At 45.9% G+C, this 15,985-nt stretch overlaps 1 protein-coding gene across 4 annotated transcripts in view; it reads left to right on the plus strand.

The window, feature by feature from the left end:
* The window catches only part of SCAP (SREBF chaperone), a 60,705-nt gene that overhangs the window by 23,006 nt on the left and 21,714 nt on the right, over positions 1-15,985 (plus strand). For all 4 annotated transcript variants that reach the window (XM_060204759.1, XM_060204761.1, XM_060204762.1 and 1 more), the window contains exons 2-3: positions 4,034-4,256; positions 15,226-15,355. In XM_060204759.1, coding sequence (XP_060060742.1) covers positions 4,135-4,256; positions 15,226-15,355 — 252 coding nt within the window. In that variant the 5' untranslated portion in view covers positions 4,034-4,134. The remainder of the gene's footprint in view (positions 1-4,033; positions 4,257-15,225; positions 15,356-15,985) is intronic.

The following is a 15,985-nucleotide window of genomic DNA, read 5'->3' on the forward strand; positions in this document are numbered from 1 at the left end:
AGAGAGGAATGGTTTAGAAAAACTGAAGTGGGAGTCAGGCGGTAGCACAGTGGGTTAAGCATACATGGTGCGAAGCGCAAGGACCAGCATAAGGGTCCTGATTTGAGCCCCTGGATCCCCACCTGCAGGGGAGTCGCTTCACAAGTGGTGAAGCAGGTCTGCAGGTGTCTATCTTTCTCTCCCCCTCTCTATCTCCCCCCCCCATTTCTCCCTGTCCTGTCTTTTTTTTTAAATTTCTTTATTGGGGAATTAATGTTTTACATTCAACAGTAAATAGAATAGTCTGTACATGCATAACATTCCCCAGTTTCCCATTTAACAATACAAACCCCACTATGTCATTTATCATCCTTCATGGACCTATATTCTCCCCACCCACCCACCCCAGAGTCTTTTACTTGGGTGCAATATGCCAATTCCATTTCAGGTTCTACTTGGGTTTTCTTTTCTGATCTTTTTTTTCAACTTCGGCCTGAGAGTGAGATCATCCCATATTCATCCTTCTGTTTCTGACTTATTTCACTCAACATGATTTTTTTCAAGGTCCATCCAAGATCGGCTGAAAACGGTGAAGTCACCATTTTTTACAGCTGAGTAGTATTCCATTGTGTATATATACCACAACTTGCTCAGCCACTCATCTGTTGTTGGACACCTGAGTTGCTTCCAGGTTTTGGCTATTACAAATTGTGCTGCCAAGAACATATGTGTACACAGATCTTTTTGGATGGATGTGTTGAGTTCCTTAGGATATATCCCCAGGAGAGGAATTGCAGGGTCATAGGGTAGGTCCATTTCTAGCCTTCTGAGAGTTCTCCAGACTGTTCTCCACAGAGGTTGGACCAATTGACATTCCCACCAGCAGTGCAGGAGTGTTCCTTTGACCCCACACCCTCTCCAGCATTTGCTGCTGTTACCTTTTCTGATGTCTGACATTCTCACAGGAGTGAAGTGGTATCTCATTGTTTTCTTTATTTGCATTTCTCTGACAATCAGAGACTTGGAGCATTTTTTCATGTGTTTCTCAGCCTTTTGGATCTCTTCTGTGGTGAATATTCTGTCCATGTCCTCCCCCCATTTTTGGATGGGGTTATTTGTTGTCTTGTTGTTGAGTCTGGCAAGCTCTTTATATATGTTGGTTATTAGCCTCCATCTAGTCTGAATGACAGTCTAGCAGGATACAGTATTCTTGGTTGAAAGCCTTTCTCATTGAGCACTCGATAGATATCTTGCCATTCTCTTCTGGTCTGTAGTGTTTGTATGGAGAAGTCTGCTGCTAATCTTAAGGGTTTTCCTCTGTAGGTGACTCTTTGTTTTTCTCTTGCATCCTTGAGGAGCCTTTCTTTATCCTTATTCCTTTCCATTCTAAGTATGACATGTCTTGGTGTCTTTAGGTCTGGGTTAATTCTGTTTGGGACCCTCTGGGCTTCTTGAATCTTTATGTCTTTGATGTTGTCTAGACTAGAGAAGTTTTCTGCTACTATGGCCTGAAGAATGCTTTCTTCCTCTCCTTCTCTTTCTTCCTCTGGTATGCCAATAATGCGTATATTGTTTCTTTTGAAGTCATCCCATAGGACTCTGTTGTTGTTTTCAGCATCTCTTAATCTCTTTTTGAGACCTCTTACTTCTTTTTTAGTTGTCTCTAATTCATCCTCAGTCTTGCTAATTCTGTCTTCAGCCTCATAGATTCTATTCTCTCTGCCCTATACTGTTTTCTGGAGTTTATCTATTTTGTTGCCCTGCTCTGATACTGTTTTAGCTTGTTCAACTAGTTGCATTCTTAGCGATTTCAGCTTTCAGCTCTCTAATAACCATGAGATAATTAGTATTTTCTTCCATATTCTCATTTGTTGTTCCTGTATTTCTGATTACAATTTTTTCAAATTCTTTACTCACTCCTGTTATTATTTCCTTAGCTAATGTTTGGATGTTGAACTCGTTATTTTGTGCTTCAGCCTCTGGAGGACTTTTAGCTGGACTCTTGTCCTGGTTTGATTCTCCAATATTTTTTCTTGTTGTTTTAACCATTTTATATATTATGTTATGAGTTCCCTTTATGAGTACTTTTCAAATTATTGATCACTATTGCCTGGATTGACTTGTGTCTAAGTAAGTTAATTAAAGGGTTCACAGTGGTGGAAGTTAACAGTTGTTTCAATCCCTGAGTTGGAGCTCAGTGGTTTAAAAGCCTCTTTTTTTTTTCTTCCCTGTAGGCTATGGAAGCCTGAGGGCTTTTAAACTATCAATAGATTTCTTAGCTTAATCACTGACTCCTGACCAAGAGATAAAGCAGGGTGTGGCAGAGATAATCCAGTGATTATGCAAAGAGACTTTCACAGCCCCTCAGCTATGCCACTGAGGTATAGGTCTTCTCCTGAGTTTCCTGGTTAGATCTCTGTCCCCTGGTGTCCCTCCCTGTCGCTGCTCCAGATTCTGAGGGTAGTAGCAATGGAGACTCAGAGTTGCACTTGGTGAGTCTCTGGGGAGTCCTCTCCTCCCTTCAGCTGTCCCCTTGTTGGTGGAGCAGACTGGAGGTGGTGTCTCAGCTGATAAACTGCTGAACTGTTAGCAGTCACTTAATCTCTCCTTAGGCTCCTCTCTCCTCTCTGTCACCAGCCACACATGTTTGTACTCACCGGTGATTTAGTGGGTTCCTGTGGTCATTCTAGTCCTGTCTTGTTTCGGTCCCGGGTGGTCTCCTTTGGTATTCCTAGTTGATCCGGGAGAGGAGAGATGGAATGACATATTCTAAGTTATAAAGGAAGGGAGTTGGGCAGTAGCACAGCAGGTTAAGCTCACGTGGCACAAAGTGCAAGGAACAGTGTAAGGATCCTGGTTCGAGCCCTCTGCTCCCCACCTGCAGGGGGCTCGCTTCACGGGAGGTACAGCAGGTGTCTTCCTTTCTCTCCCCCTCTCTGTCTTACTCTCCTCTTTCCATTTCTCTCTGTCCTATCCAACAACGATGACATCAATAACTACAACAATGAAACAACAAGGGTAACAAAAGGGAAAATAAAAAAAAAAGTTATAAAGGAGAGGGAATTCTGGCCACGAATACTGTATCCTGCAAAACGATCCTTCAGATATGAGGGAGAAATAAAGGTTTTCTCAAATATTCAAGAACTAAAGGAATTTGCCACAATCAACCCCACCTTACAAGAACTACAGAACCGAATCCCACAAGAAAGGAGGAAGCAAAGGAATACATGTTCCAAACACTAAGTTGCAGATGCTACCATGATGTCACCCTGACTCGCCTGGACAGACAACCTCACCAATGTACCCTGGAACCCCACCTCTCCAGAGCCCTGCCCCACTAGGGAAAAATAGGGACTGGTTGGCAGAGTATGGATCAACCTGTCAATGCCTATGTCCATCAGAGAAGCAATTACAGAAACCAGACTTCCAACCTTCTGCACCCCAAAAAGATAAAGAATGGGAACTCTAGTGGTGGGAAATGTATGGAATTTCACCCCTCCTATTCTATGGTTCTGTGGATATTTTCTATTTTTTAATTTTACGAATAAATTTAAAAAAAGAAAGGAATAGGAGCAGGAACATAGAAAAAAATGCCAAATATACATAACAAGAGATAGATAGCTATAGAAATAATAGTCAGCTTAAATCTGTAACATTGGGAGAACTGCTGTAGTTTCCAATGGAATGGTGACACAAAATTTTGTTGGTGGGAATGGTGTGGAATTATACCCATGTTAGCTCATAATTTTTTAAATCAGTAATAAATCACCTAATGATAAATATTTAAAATAAAAATATCTGAAATGCAAGAGGGTCAAGTTTGTTACCAGAGTAAGAGGGCTATTTTTTATTTTGTTTTTGTTTTGTTACTTTGGTTAGGCTGATTTGAAACTGTCCACAATCACTAGTTACTGACCAAGATAGTATTTGTATTGGGGTTGACGTCTTCAGACCTTGTGTGAAGACATCCACTGATGTCACTGCCCCTTGTCCAAGTTTCCTTGGTGTGCAGAGCCCAGCACTCTTGGTTAATTAGCTTTTCTCTTCATGACAGGTACCTGCAGATGTTGTCCATCTCCATCAGTGCTGTCCAAAGTGTGCCTGGCTGATCCATGGTCACTTTCCGGGATGGCAGCAAGGTGACTTCAGCTGAGAATGACCCTGACTGAAAGGCTGCGGGAGAAGATATCTCATGCCTTCTATAACCATGGACTGCTCTGTGCATCCTACCCCATCCCCATCATCCTCTTCACAGGGATCTGCATCTTAGCCTGCTGGTATGTTCGAGTTGTGCTCAATGTGGACCAGTATCTTAGGGAAATAGGTTCTTTTCTTTATTTAATATTTTCCTTATTTAGTATTGGATAGAGACAGAAATTTAAGAAGGGGAGATGAGAGAGAGAGAGAGAGAGAGAGAGAGAGAGAGACCTGCAGCCCTGCTTTACCACTCGTAAAGATTTCCCCCTGCAGGTGGGGACCAGGGGCTTAAACCTGGGTTCTTGTACACTGTAATGTGTGCACTTAACCACCTGGCCTGTAGGTTTTCTTATTCTTCCTGCTCTGTAGCCTTTGAAAGTCTGCCTTATCTGCAGTGGAGCTGGAGGCTTATTGAAGCTGCTGAGTAGAAAATTCTCGGCCTGAGTGATTAGCCATTTGCTTGAAGCAGTCTACTCTGGCCCTGAGAGATCACCAGATCTGTACATGCCAAAATAATATTTAGACACTTCTGAGAACCTACACGGTATTAGAAAGTGATAATCTTAACTTTTGGTCAGGACAGTGTTAATTTTCTTTGACTTCCTGAATCAAAGCAGGAGTGTTACAAGGCAATGTAGATGTGAGTGGTTCCTTGGACACCCTCTTTTTGCATCCAGGGTTATCTCTAGGGCTCGGTGCCAGCACTACGAATCCACTGCTCCTGGAGGCCATTTTTCCCATTTTGTTGCCTTTGTTGCACTTGTTGTAGTTGTTATTGTTGTCATAGCTGCTGTTGTTGGGCAGGACAGAGAGAAATCGAGAGAGATGGGGAAGACGGGGAAAGGAAGATACCTGCAGTGGTCCGGGAGAGGCGCACTGGCTAAGGCGGTAGACTCTCAAGCATGAGGTCCCGAGTTCGATCCCCAGCAGCACATGCACCAGAGTGATGGCTGGTTCTTTCTCTTCTCCTCTTTTTCTCATGAATAAATAAATAAATTCTTTTTTTTTTTTTTTGCCTCTGTGGTTATTGCTGTGGCTTGGTGCCTGCACCACGAATCCACTGCTCCTGGAGGCCTTTTTTTTCCCTTTTGTTACCCTGGTTGTTTTACCATTGTTGTGGTTATTTTGATTGCTGTTATTGATGTCGTTGTTATTGGATAGGACAGAGGGAAATGGAGGAGGAGAAGACAGAGAGGGGGAGAGAAAGACAGACACCTGCAGACCTGCTTTACTGCCTATGAAGGGACTCCCCTGCAGGTGGGAAGCCAGGGGCTTGAACCGGGATCCTTAAGACAGTCCTTGTGCTTTGCGCCACGTGTGCTTAACCCACTACACTACCGCCAGATCCCCAATAAATAAATTCTTAAAAAAAACAAAAAAAAGAAAGAAAGACAGCTGTAGACCTGATTCATTTGTGAAGCGACCCCCTGCAGGTGAGGAGCCGGGGGCTCAAACTGAGATTCTTACACCAGCCCTTGTGCTTTGCGCCATGTACGCTTAACCTGCTGTGCTACTGCCCAGCTCTCCCTTGGACACCCTTTTACGGGCTTGCCTCAGAGACTTAGCTCTTTGCTGTCTGTAATCATTTCTTGATGTTTACATGAAGCTTCCTTTCTTTCCTCCTTTCCGTCCATCCTTTCTTTGTTTATTATCTTTATTTATTTGATAAGGACAGCCAGAAATCCAGAGGAAGGGGGAGGCAGAGAGAGAGAGAGAGAGAGACACCTGCAGCCTGGTTTCAGCACTTGTGAAGTTTTCCCCTGTAGGTGGGAACTGGGGGCTTAAATTTAGGTCCTTGTGCACTATAATGTGAACATTTTACTGAGTATGCTACGGGGCTTTGCACCTGGTTAAGAGTATATGGTACCCAGTATGCTACTTCCTGCCCCCATGATATCTTTCTCTCTTTTTTTTTGCCTCCAGGGTTATTACTGGGGCTAGGAGCCACACTACAAATTCACTGCTCCTGCAGCCATTTTTTCAATAGGACAGAAAAAAAAAAATTGAGAGAGGAGGGTAAGACAGAGAGAGGAAGAGAAATACAGACATCTGCAAATCTGCTTCACTATTTGTGAAGCAACCCTCCTTCAGGTGGGGATCCAGGGGCTCAAAGTGGGATTCTTGCGTGGGTCCCTGTGCTTCGCACTGTGTGCACTTACTTAATCTGGTGCATCACCGCCGGGCCCCCACTGTTTCTCTTTCTATATCTGTATTTATTTATTTATATATTGCCTCCAGGGTTATTGCTGGGACTCAGTGCCTGTACCATGAATCCACTGCTCCTGGAGGCCATTTTTCCCCCATTTTGTTGCCCTTGTTGTAGCCTTGTTGTAGTTAGTATTATTGTTGATGTCGTTCATTGTTGGATAGAACAGAGAGAAATGGAGAGAGGAGGGGAAGACAGGGGGAGAGAAAGACACCTGCAGTCCTGCTTTACCGCCTGTGAAGCGACTCCCCTGCAGGTGGGGAGCTGAGGGCTCGAACCGGTATCCTTAAGCCAGTCCTTGCGCTTTGTGCCACATGCGCTTAGCCCGCTGCACTACCGCCTGACCCCCTGTATTTATTTATTTTTTTTATGCAAAAAATCTGGCCAGGAGTGGTGAAGCCCTACTAGTGACACAAATAAATCAATACTGTAGCCTCAGGAAGAGAAGGAGCCGGCAGCTTCCAGGACAGTGAATGTCTGCTGTGTATAGCAGTTGCTTGGGTGTAGTGTGCCTTATCTTTGAATAATTTGATAATCACAGGGTGTTTGAAAACACTCTTTGGATTTATGATGCAGTGGCCTCTGGTATGAAAACTTTCTGAGCCAGCCAAGATCTCCAGTATGGAGAACACCTCCTTGGTTCAAGGTGAACCAGAGTGGAATGGTGAGCTAGGGAAGAGGTAGCTTTGATGACAATACCCAACAACTAGTATAACCCAGGCGCACCTGAGCAAAGCAGAGGCCTGCCTTGTGTCCCTACCCCACAGCTGCTCAAACCCAAGGCTCAGTGGTGAGAAAGGTGTGGATAAGATTGGACTCATGGTTACTTACTAGGCTTTTTTGTTTGTTTGTTTTTACCAAAGCACTGCTCAGCTCTGGCTTATGCTGGTGCTGGGGATTGAACCTCAGGTGTCAGGAGGCTCAGGCATGAAAGTCTGTTGCACCACCAATTATGCTATCTCTCTGGACCTATTTCCTAGTTCTTTCAAAGATGATGAAAGAAGCATGAAGAGATAGTAAGTGGGGGCGAGGGAGGTAGCATAATGGTTGTGCAAACAGACTCTCACTCCTGAGGGAGGTTCTGAAGTCCCAGGTTCAATCCCCTGTACCACCATAAACCAGGGCTGAGCAGTGTTCTGCTAAAAAAAACCAGTGAGAACCAGGAACCTCAGTCACACAAGTCCAAAACTACTAGCAGAACCAAATCCCCAGCTAAATAAATCCTTGTTTAATGCCTTTCCTTCCTTCTTTTTTTTTTTTTTTTTTAGCCTCCAGGGTTATTGCTGGGGTTCAGTGCCTGCACCATGAATTCACTGCTCCTGCAGGCCATTTTTTCCCCCTTTTGTTGCCCTTTTTGTTGTAGCCTTGTTGTGGTTATTGTTATTGCTGATGTCGTTCATTGTTGGATAGGACAGAGAGAAATGGAGACAGACGGGGAAGACAGAGAAGGGGAGAGAAAGATAGACACCTGCAGACCTGCTTCACCACCTGTGAAGGGTCTCCCCTGCAGCTGAGGAGCCGGGGGCTCGAACTGGGATCCTTAGGCCGGTCCTTGCACTTTGAGCCACCTGAGCTTAACCCACTGTGCTGCCGCCCGACCCCCATTTAATGCCTTTCTATTCTCTGCCTAGGCAAATGTTGCCTGGCCCTAGTCCTCTGCAACTGGGGTCCTATTTCTCAGGCTCCTTGTTCAAGGCGCCAATTTGAGATCAAAGTTATCAGCACCAAACTGTCCAAGTGCGCTCTTATCCACAGTGAAGTGGTGGCAGTACAGACTTTCTGTACTATTCTGTGTAGCAAGCTGTCACATAGCTGTGCCAACTGCAGCTTTCATCACTTACTATCTTTTTTCTTCTTTTTCCTCACTGTCTCCAACAACAGCGACATCAATGACTACAATAGTAAGACAACAAGGGCAACAAAAGGGAATAAATACATAAATATTTTTTTAAAAAGAGAGAGGTAATAGTCCCCTGTCACATAAGTTGAGGAGAAAGCACACAATCTGGTCTTGTTTTTACTTCAACGGAGGTGACTATTTTTTTTTTTAATTTTATTTATTTATTTTCCCTTTTGTTGCCCTTGTTGTCTTTTTTTATTGTTGTTGTAGTTATTAGTGTTGTTATTAATGTTGTCACTGTTAGATAGAACAGAGAGAAATAGAGACAGGAGGGGAAGACAGACACCTGCAAACCTGCTTCACCTCCTGTGAAGGGACTCCCCAGCAGGTGGGGGAGCTGGGGGCTTGAACCAGGATCGTTACTCCGGTCCTTGTGCTTTGCGCCATGTACGCTTAACCCGCTGCGCCACCGCCCGCTCCCCAGAGGTGACTGATATATATGTTAAACACTGAGTCAGAGACTGAAGTTTCACTTAATTGCCTGCCATGTATTCCTGGAATGAGTGGGTTGTTTAGCTGAGCCCAAAGGACTGCTGTGGTACTTGTCCCAGTTCACATCAAGTGGCCCCTACTCATCACTGCGGGATCTCCTTGGGAATAGTGACTGCTCTTTCCTCTGGGAAAATCTGATGAAACTTAGAGCAAGTAGTCACTGTGGCCAGAGGTGTCTTTTTACATTTCTTAGAGGTTATGGCCCAGCAGAGGCCCAACGAGGCTGAGGGTGTTATTGCTTTGAGGCTCCCCTGGGAAGTGGGGAGTGCACTGTGGGTGAAGGAATAGTGCCTAGGTGCCAGGCTAGATGGGTATCCCTTTGCACAGAGCAGAGGTTAACGTGAAGGTCATTGGGTCTTCTGTGAGGCCACAACCTGCCGCTCAAGGTTTGAGAAGGTAAATTTTTAACTTGGAAAACAAGTTGAAATCGCAGCGAGGTCATTGCACGTCTCCCGAAGGATTACAGCCCTCTGAATGTCTAAGAGTAGTCTTGGCCTCATCCCTCGTTCTCTGGAGGAGAGTAATCCCCTCAGGCTGAGTAATCCCAGCATCAGCCTGAGGGGATTACTCCATTGTGGTGGTCTTTGCCTCTCAGTCTCTCTCCCTTGTCTGCCTATGGCGCAGGTTGCTTCAGGGGCACGGCTCCTCTGGAGGATGTGCACACATCAGGCTCTACAGTAGGCTTCTTCTTTTTGTGCCTTTGTGTCCACTGTCTGGACACAGTTTGTTTTTGTGAACAAGAAAAAAGTCTGTGTAGCTGAAGTCCTAGCTGTGTCTATGCTGTGCTTTGAGGAACCAGGCTGGAGCGCTAAAACAAAGTCCCACAGGACCAGTGATCTCTGCCCAGAGACCTTGACTTGACAGCAAAAATGATCAGCTCCTTCTAGCTCTCTCTACTCATCCCAAAGCTAGAGCCTCCCCTTGGCCTCACAAAAAGCTCTGGAAGGTCAGTAACTTCATTCATTCATTCATTCATTCATTCATTCATTCATTCATTCATTCATTCATTTTAACTGGAGCACTGCTCAACCTTGGCTTATGGTGGTGCTGGGGATTGAATCTGGGTTGTTGGAGCCTCAGGCATTAAAGTCTTTCTGCATAACCATTATGCTGTATCCCCAACCCTCAGATTCTTTACCACCAGGAAGTCCTTTTTTCTTTCCTTTTTTTTTTTTTCCTTTTTGCTTCCAGGGTTATTGCTGGGGCTCAGTGCACCATGAATCCACTGCCCCTGGAGGCCACCTTTTTTTTTCCCTTTTGTTGCCCTTGTTGTAGCCTTGCTGCAGTCATTATTGTTGCTGCTGATGTTGATGTCACTCGTTGCTGGACAGGACAGAGAAATGGAGAGAGGAGGGGAAGACAGAGGGGGAGAGGAAGACCTGCTTCACTGCCTGTGAAGTGACTCTCCTGCAGGTGGGGTGCCGGGGGCTTGAACCGGGTTCCTCAAGCATGTCCTTGTGCTTTGTGCCACCTGCACTTAACCCGTTGCGCCACTGACCGACCCTCCAAAAAATCCTTTTAAACAGAAAAGTGATGAGAGCAAGAGAGATAGCTCACCAGGTAGGGCACAGGTTCAGGCTTCAGCACATGAGGGGTGCTATGGAGAAAGCACTGGTTGTGTGTCTTCCTCTCTTGCTCTCTGTAAGAAAAAGTAGCATGAGAGGCTGCAAGGATCTGGATTTGAGCCCCCAGCTCCCCACCTGTAGGGGGGGAAGCTTCACAAACGGTGAAGCAGGTTTGAAGATGTCTATCTTTATCTCTCCCTCTCTGTCTCCCCCTCCTCTCTGTTTCTCTCTGTCCTGTCCAATAAAATGGAAAAAATGTCCGTCAGGAGCAGTGGGTTCCTAGTGCTGGCACTGAGCCCCAGCGATAACCTTGGAGGCACCAAAAAAAAAGGAAAAGAAACCACACACCCAAGCTTCCTTCAGGTGGGGGCTGGGCTAGAACCTGGGTCACACATGGCCAGCTCATTCTCCAGGTGAGCTGTTTTGCTGGCCTAGGCCTCCTTTCCTGTGGTCGCTCTTTCTGCATGTCTTCAGTGTCTCCTAAGCTGCTCATCTCATCACAGATGACTGACTGCTAGGAATGCAGATGAGAGAGTTGTAGAACCAAGACCATCTGTGTAACTTAGGGGACCCAGAGTAGAACATGAAAATACAGGGCTGCCTTTTAGAAAAAGCAGTGGGAAACTAAGATTAAAGCTACAACATTGTGGCGGCCGTGCAGTGGCACACCGGGCTGAGCACACATGGTACTAAGCGCAAGGACTCGTGTTCCAACCCCGGCTCCCTGCCTCTGCAGGGGGACAGTTCACAAGCGGTGAGGCAGGTATGCAGGTGTCTCTCTTTCTCTCTTCCTTTATGTCTTCTCTCCTATCCAATAAAATGGATAAAGTATTCTCCAGGAGCAGTGGATTCCTAGTGCCAGCACCTAGCCCCAGCGATAACCCTGGAGGAAAAAAAATGGGGAAAAAAAACAACTATGTTTGGATGGGGGGCGTGAGAGGCTCATCCTCAGGTATCTGTGCAGCACTGCTGCTTTGCCCTGCCTTAGTACGGATCACACCTCTGATCCCAAGCCCTCCTTGTTGTCATATTGAGACTCTGAAGGCCTGTGGGCTTACCTACACAAGGAGGGACTCTGGGGTGCGAGGGTGCAAGAGGAGCAAGGTGGCAGGAGCCTGGCCCAGCGGGAAGTACCACTCCAAGCCCTCAGCACAAGATTCATTGTCCAGCAGAACACTTGCAAATAGCACAGGTGTAAAAAGAGATTTATTAAGGGTAACTGAAGTTACTGCGGAACATTAAACCCTAACCCGGTCCTGTTTGCCTACCCATGAAACCAGGCCTGGATAGAGCGCTCAGTAAGTAAACATCTTCCATATGATTGGTGTCAGGGGAGATAAAAGCAGAAATTAAACTGTTTTCTTTGGGGCTGGGGGTAGAGCCACATGTGTGATTACCCTGCTCCCAGGCTAATATTTTCATTTTTCAAGAGCCGGGGAGGGACACCATAGCACTGGCGCTTTCCCCATTGCCGTGGCACTCCCACGTAATGCTGTATGTACGGCAAGGCTCGAGCCCTGTACCCTGAGAGCTCTTAGCCTTCTTCTGAAGAGGCATTAAACGGCATATCCAGGAGGGGAGGTAGCATGATGGTCTTGCAAAAGACTTTGATGACTGAATCCCTAAATTCCCAGGTTCACTCTTTCACACCACCATAAGCCAGAGCTGAGTAGTGCTCAGGTATTAAAAAAACAAACAAAAACAACAACAACAAAAAAAAATGCCTGAGGCTCTGAAGTCCCAAGGTGTTCAATCCCCTGTACCACAATCAGCCAGAGTTGAGCAGTGCTCTGGTTTAAACAAACAAACAAATGAGTAGCATGTTCCCTTCCCCAAAAGTCTCACATCAATCAAGTCCATGAAGGATGTCAGGAGGCATTAGTGTCTGCAGGCTGCCTTTGGGTATGAGGAGGAGGGAAGCCTCAGTCGGGGGGGAGGAGCAGACAGTGTTGCTTTGAAGGGTAAACAGTTGGGCTGGCATTGGGAATGCTGAGTGAGCGTCTTGGTGTGGGACCCTCCTGAGACAGCTTAAATATTTTTTGGAATATCTTATTTATTATTAATTACTTATTTATTTATTTTACCAGAGTACTGCTCAGCTCTGGCTTATGGTGGTGCAGGGGATTGAACCTGGGATTTTAGAGCCTCAGGCATGAGAGTCTCTTTGAAGAATCATTATGCTATCTACTCCAATATTTTATTTATGAGAAAGTTAGGAGGATAGAGAGAAAAAGCCAGCTATCACTCTTGTACACTCTTGCTGCTGGGGATCAAACTCAGTACCTCATGCTTGAGAGTCCAATGCTTTATCCACTGCGCCACCTCCCAGGCCACTTCCTGAGACAATTTAGTTTATGTGTGAATTGAAATGAACACTGATAGGGAAGAGGAGGCTGGTGCTATGTAGTATGTAACTATGGGCAGTTGAGAGTAATGTCACAGGGAAAGTCGATAAACTGTGCAAGACAGCTACTTCAGATCTCCTAGCAGAGAGTACGCTGAGCAGTAAATAGTGTAGGTCACTGGGTCACCCTGTCTCTGACATACTTTTTTCTTGTTTTTATATAACCTTAAAAATGTAAAGACCGGGAGTCGGGCGGTGCAGGGGGTTAAGCGCAGGTAGTGCAAAGCGCAAGGACCACCATAATGATCCCAGTTCCAGCCCTCAGCTCCCCACCTGCAGGGAGTCGCTCCACAGGCAGTGAAGCAGGTCTGCAGGTGTCTGTCTTTCTCTCCTCCTCTCTGTCTTCCCCTCCTCTCTCCATTTCTCTCTGTCCTATCCAACAATGACAACATCATCAACAACAATAATAATAACTACAACAATAAAACAGCAAGGGCAACAAAAGGGAATAAATAGATAAATATTTTTTTAAAATGTACAGACCACACACAAAGTACATACAATCAGGCCTTGGTCTGTGGTTTGCCAAGTCCTAATTTATACACAACAGCATCAGCAGCCACTGGTGGAGATCTCCTTTAGTTAATTCCCAGCACTGTGCCTGTCTCATGTGAGACTGAGGGGCCACCAGCAACAATAGGACACGCTTAGGCAAAGCAGTACAAGTGCTGGCAGTGGTGAGCTGAGCCGGCATGCCTAGAGAAGTGGGTAAGGGCAGGGCACCTGCAGCCTTCGGGGATGTGTTGGGTGACTACATGTGGCGAGCAGGCTCTACAGGCACGACGGCACAAAGGTGTGTGGACCTAGCAGGGAGGGGCAGAAGAGATTTCCACTGTGCTTCTCTACAGAGGCGAAGACAAAGAAATGATTTTAGGGGAGAAACGGGGACTCAGCTGGGTCAGAATGACGGTTTCTTCTAGAGGACGAGCTGTGGCTGAGTTGAGGTGTGTGTTCAAGGTGGAGCTCTCAGGTTCTCAGGGCCTGACGACGACGTTGAGTTAGAGTAGAGGATTCTGGATTCTGGACCCAGCGCTTGACCTCTGTTGCTGGAAGGGTGGAGCTGAGGCGGGGCACTGTTGCAGAGCTGCTTCATTTCCTTTGCTCTTTTAAGATAAGCACAGTTCCAGCTAAAACCTGGGCCCAGAAACAAGTTTTGCAAAACCTCATGAGGATGTTGGTAGCAGTATCTTACTTTACTGTCTGTGGTTTGTTTCTAGACTTCAGAAACTTGAATATTCTCACTTTTGAAACATGCTTATCACTCTTCTTCCAAGCTCTCCTTTGGGTCTAGAAGTTGGTAGCCTTAAATGGTGGTTACTACCTTGCATTTTTTTATAGAATATTTTTTTGCTTATATTAAAAAGAATATATGTGGCTATTTAAATTGTCAAACAAAATGGAAGTATGATAAAAGGTGACAGTGGCATTAAGAGCACAATTCTAGGGCCAATCCTGGTTCTGTCACTTTCTAGTGGGGAGATAGCCTCTATTTATTTATTTATTTATTTATTTATTTAAGAAAGGAGACATTAACAAAACCGTAGGATAGGAGGGGTACAGCTCCACACAATTCCCGTCACCCAATCTCCATATCCCATCCCCTCCCCAATAGCTTTCCCATTCTCTATCCCTCTGGGAGCATGGACCCAGGGTCATTGTGGGTTGCAGAAGGTGGAAGGTCTAGCTTCTGTAATTGCTTCCCCGCTGAACATGGGCATTGACTGGTCGGTCCATACTCCCAGTCTGCCTCTCTCTTTCCCTAGTAGGGTGGGTCTCTGGGGAAGCAGAGCTCCAGGACACATTGGTGGGGTCTTCAGTCCAGGGAAGCCTGGCCGGCATCCTGATGGCATCTGGAACCTGGTGGCTGAAAAGAGAGTTAACATACAAAGCCAAACAAATTGCTGAACAATCATGGACCCAAAGGTTGGAATAGTGGAGATGAAGTGTTGGGGGGTACTCACTGCAAACTCTAGTGTAGAGACAGGGACAGTGCAGCATCAGAGCTTTGCTCAGCGCAGTGGGGCTGGGACTCAAACTTGGGTCACACCGGTGACAAAGTGGGTGCATTATTCAAGTGAACTCTCTTGCCAGCCCTCATTACATTTCTTGACAACACAAGCCAAAGGAATTTGTCACGAGTGGCCGTGCCCTACGAGAAGCCCTAAAGGAAGAGGCACAGTGAGGAATGTCTGTCCTGTGGGCATGAGAGCCTCATGTGTGCTCCTGTGGGTGAACTGAACCCTGGAATGAAAGTCTGTTGCACCACCACTGTGCTGTCTCCCAGGCCTTGTAAGCTTTCTGTGGATTGAGTTTGAAAAATCTGATCTAGATGACTTCTGGGTTTCCGTCTAACTCTGAAGTCGCATGAAGCACTTGTGTAGTCTTGCCAGTTGGGCAGTTAGTGCACTTACCATGCTCCATTGTGTTTCAGCAGTGTCCTACTCCCGCCATGTCTTGACTCTTCTGTTTTTGTCTATTCCAGCTACCCACTACTGAAACTCCCTTTGCCAGGAACAGGACCTGTGGAGTTCACCACCCCTGTGAAGGACTACGTGCCCCCACCTGTGGCCCCTGAGCACAAGCCAAGAGAGCCCAGTGAACAACCAGAGTGGGTATGTGCTGAGAGCACCACTGAGGAGAACCCAGGGCTCCATGAGACTGCAGGTGGTGATGTGTGGTTTAAAGGGCTTTATACATGCTCTCAAAACACTTGATAGTATACTAATGAATAAGCTTTCTTGAAGAAAAACACCAAATAATGCATAAATGTGACTATCCTAGAAAACTTGAGGTGAGGCTGTGATCAACTGGGTCTGGGCTCCTGCTTTGGGCCGTCACACACCGTGACCGGGTGCCAGGCATTTCTCTGACAGATAGCTCACTTCCTCCTTGCCTCGGGTGCTTGGGAGACCTGCTGAACATCGCTCAAGAATGAGTGTGTGTGTATTTATATATGTATATTTTAGGATTTATTTGTTAATGAAAGGGGGAAAGATCCTTCAGACTAACAGCTTAGCTGTAGGTTTAATTTGATTAAAAAAAATTTTTTTGTTAAATTTATTTTCCCTTTTGTTGCCCTTATTTTTTATTGTTTATTGTTGTTGTAGTTGTTATTGTGGTTGTTAATTGATGTCGTTGTTAGATAGGATAGAGAGAAATGGAGAGAGGAGTGGGAGAGAGAGATAGACACCTGCAGGCCTGCTTCACCACCTGTGAAGGGACTCCCCTGCAGGTGGGGAGCC

The sequence above is a fragment of the Erinaceus europaeus genome, chromosome 12 (assembly GCF_950295315.1).
Source record: "Erinaceus europaeus chromosome 12, mEriEur2.1, whole genome shotgun sequence".
NCBI lineage: Eukaryota > Metazoa > Chordata > Mammalia > Eulipotyphla > Erinaceidae > Erinaceus > Erinaceus europaeus.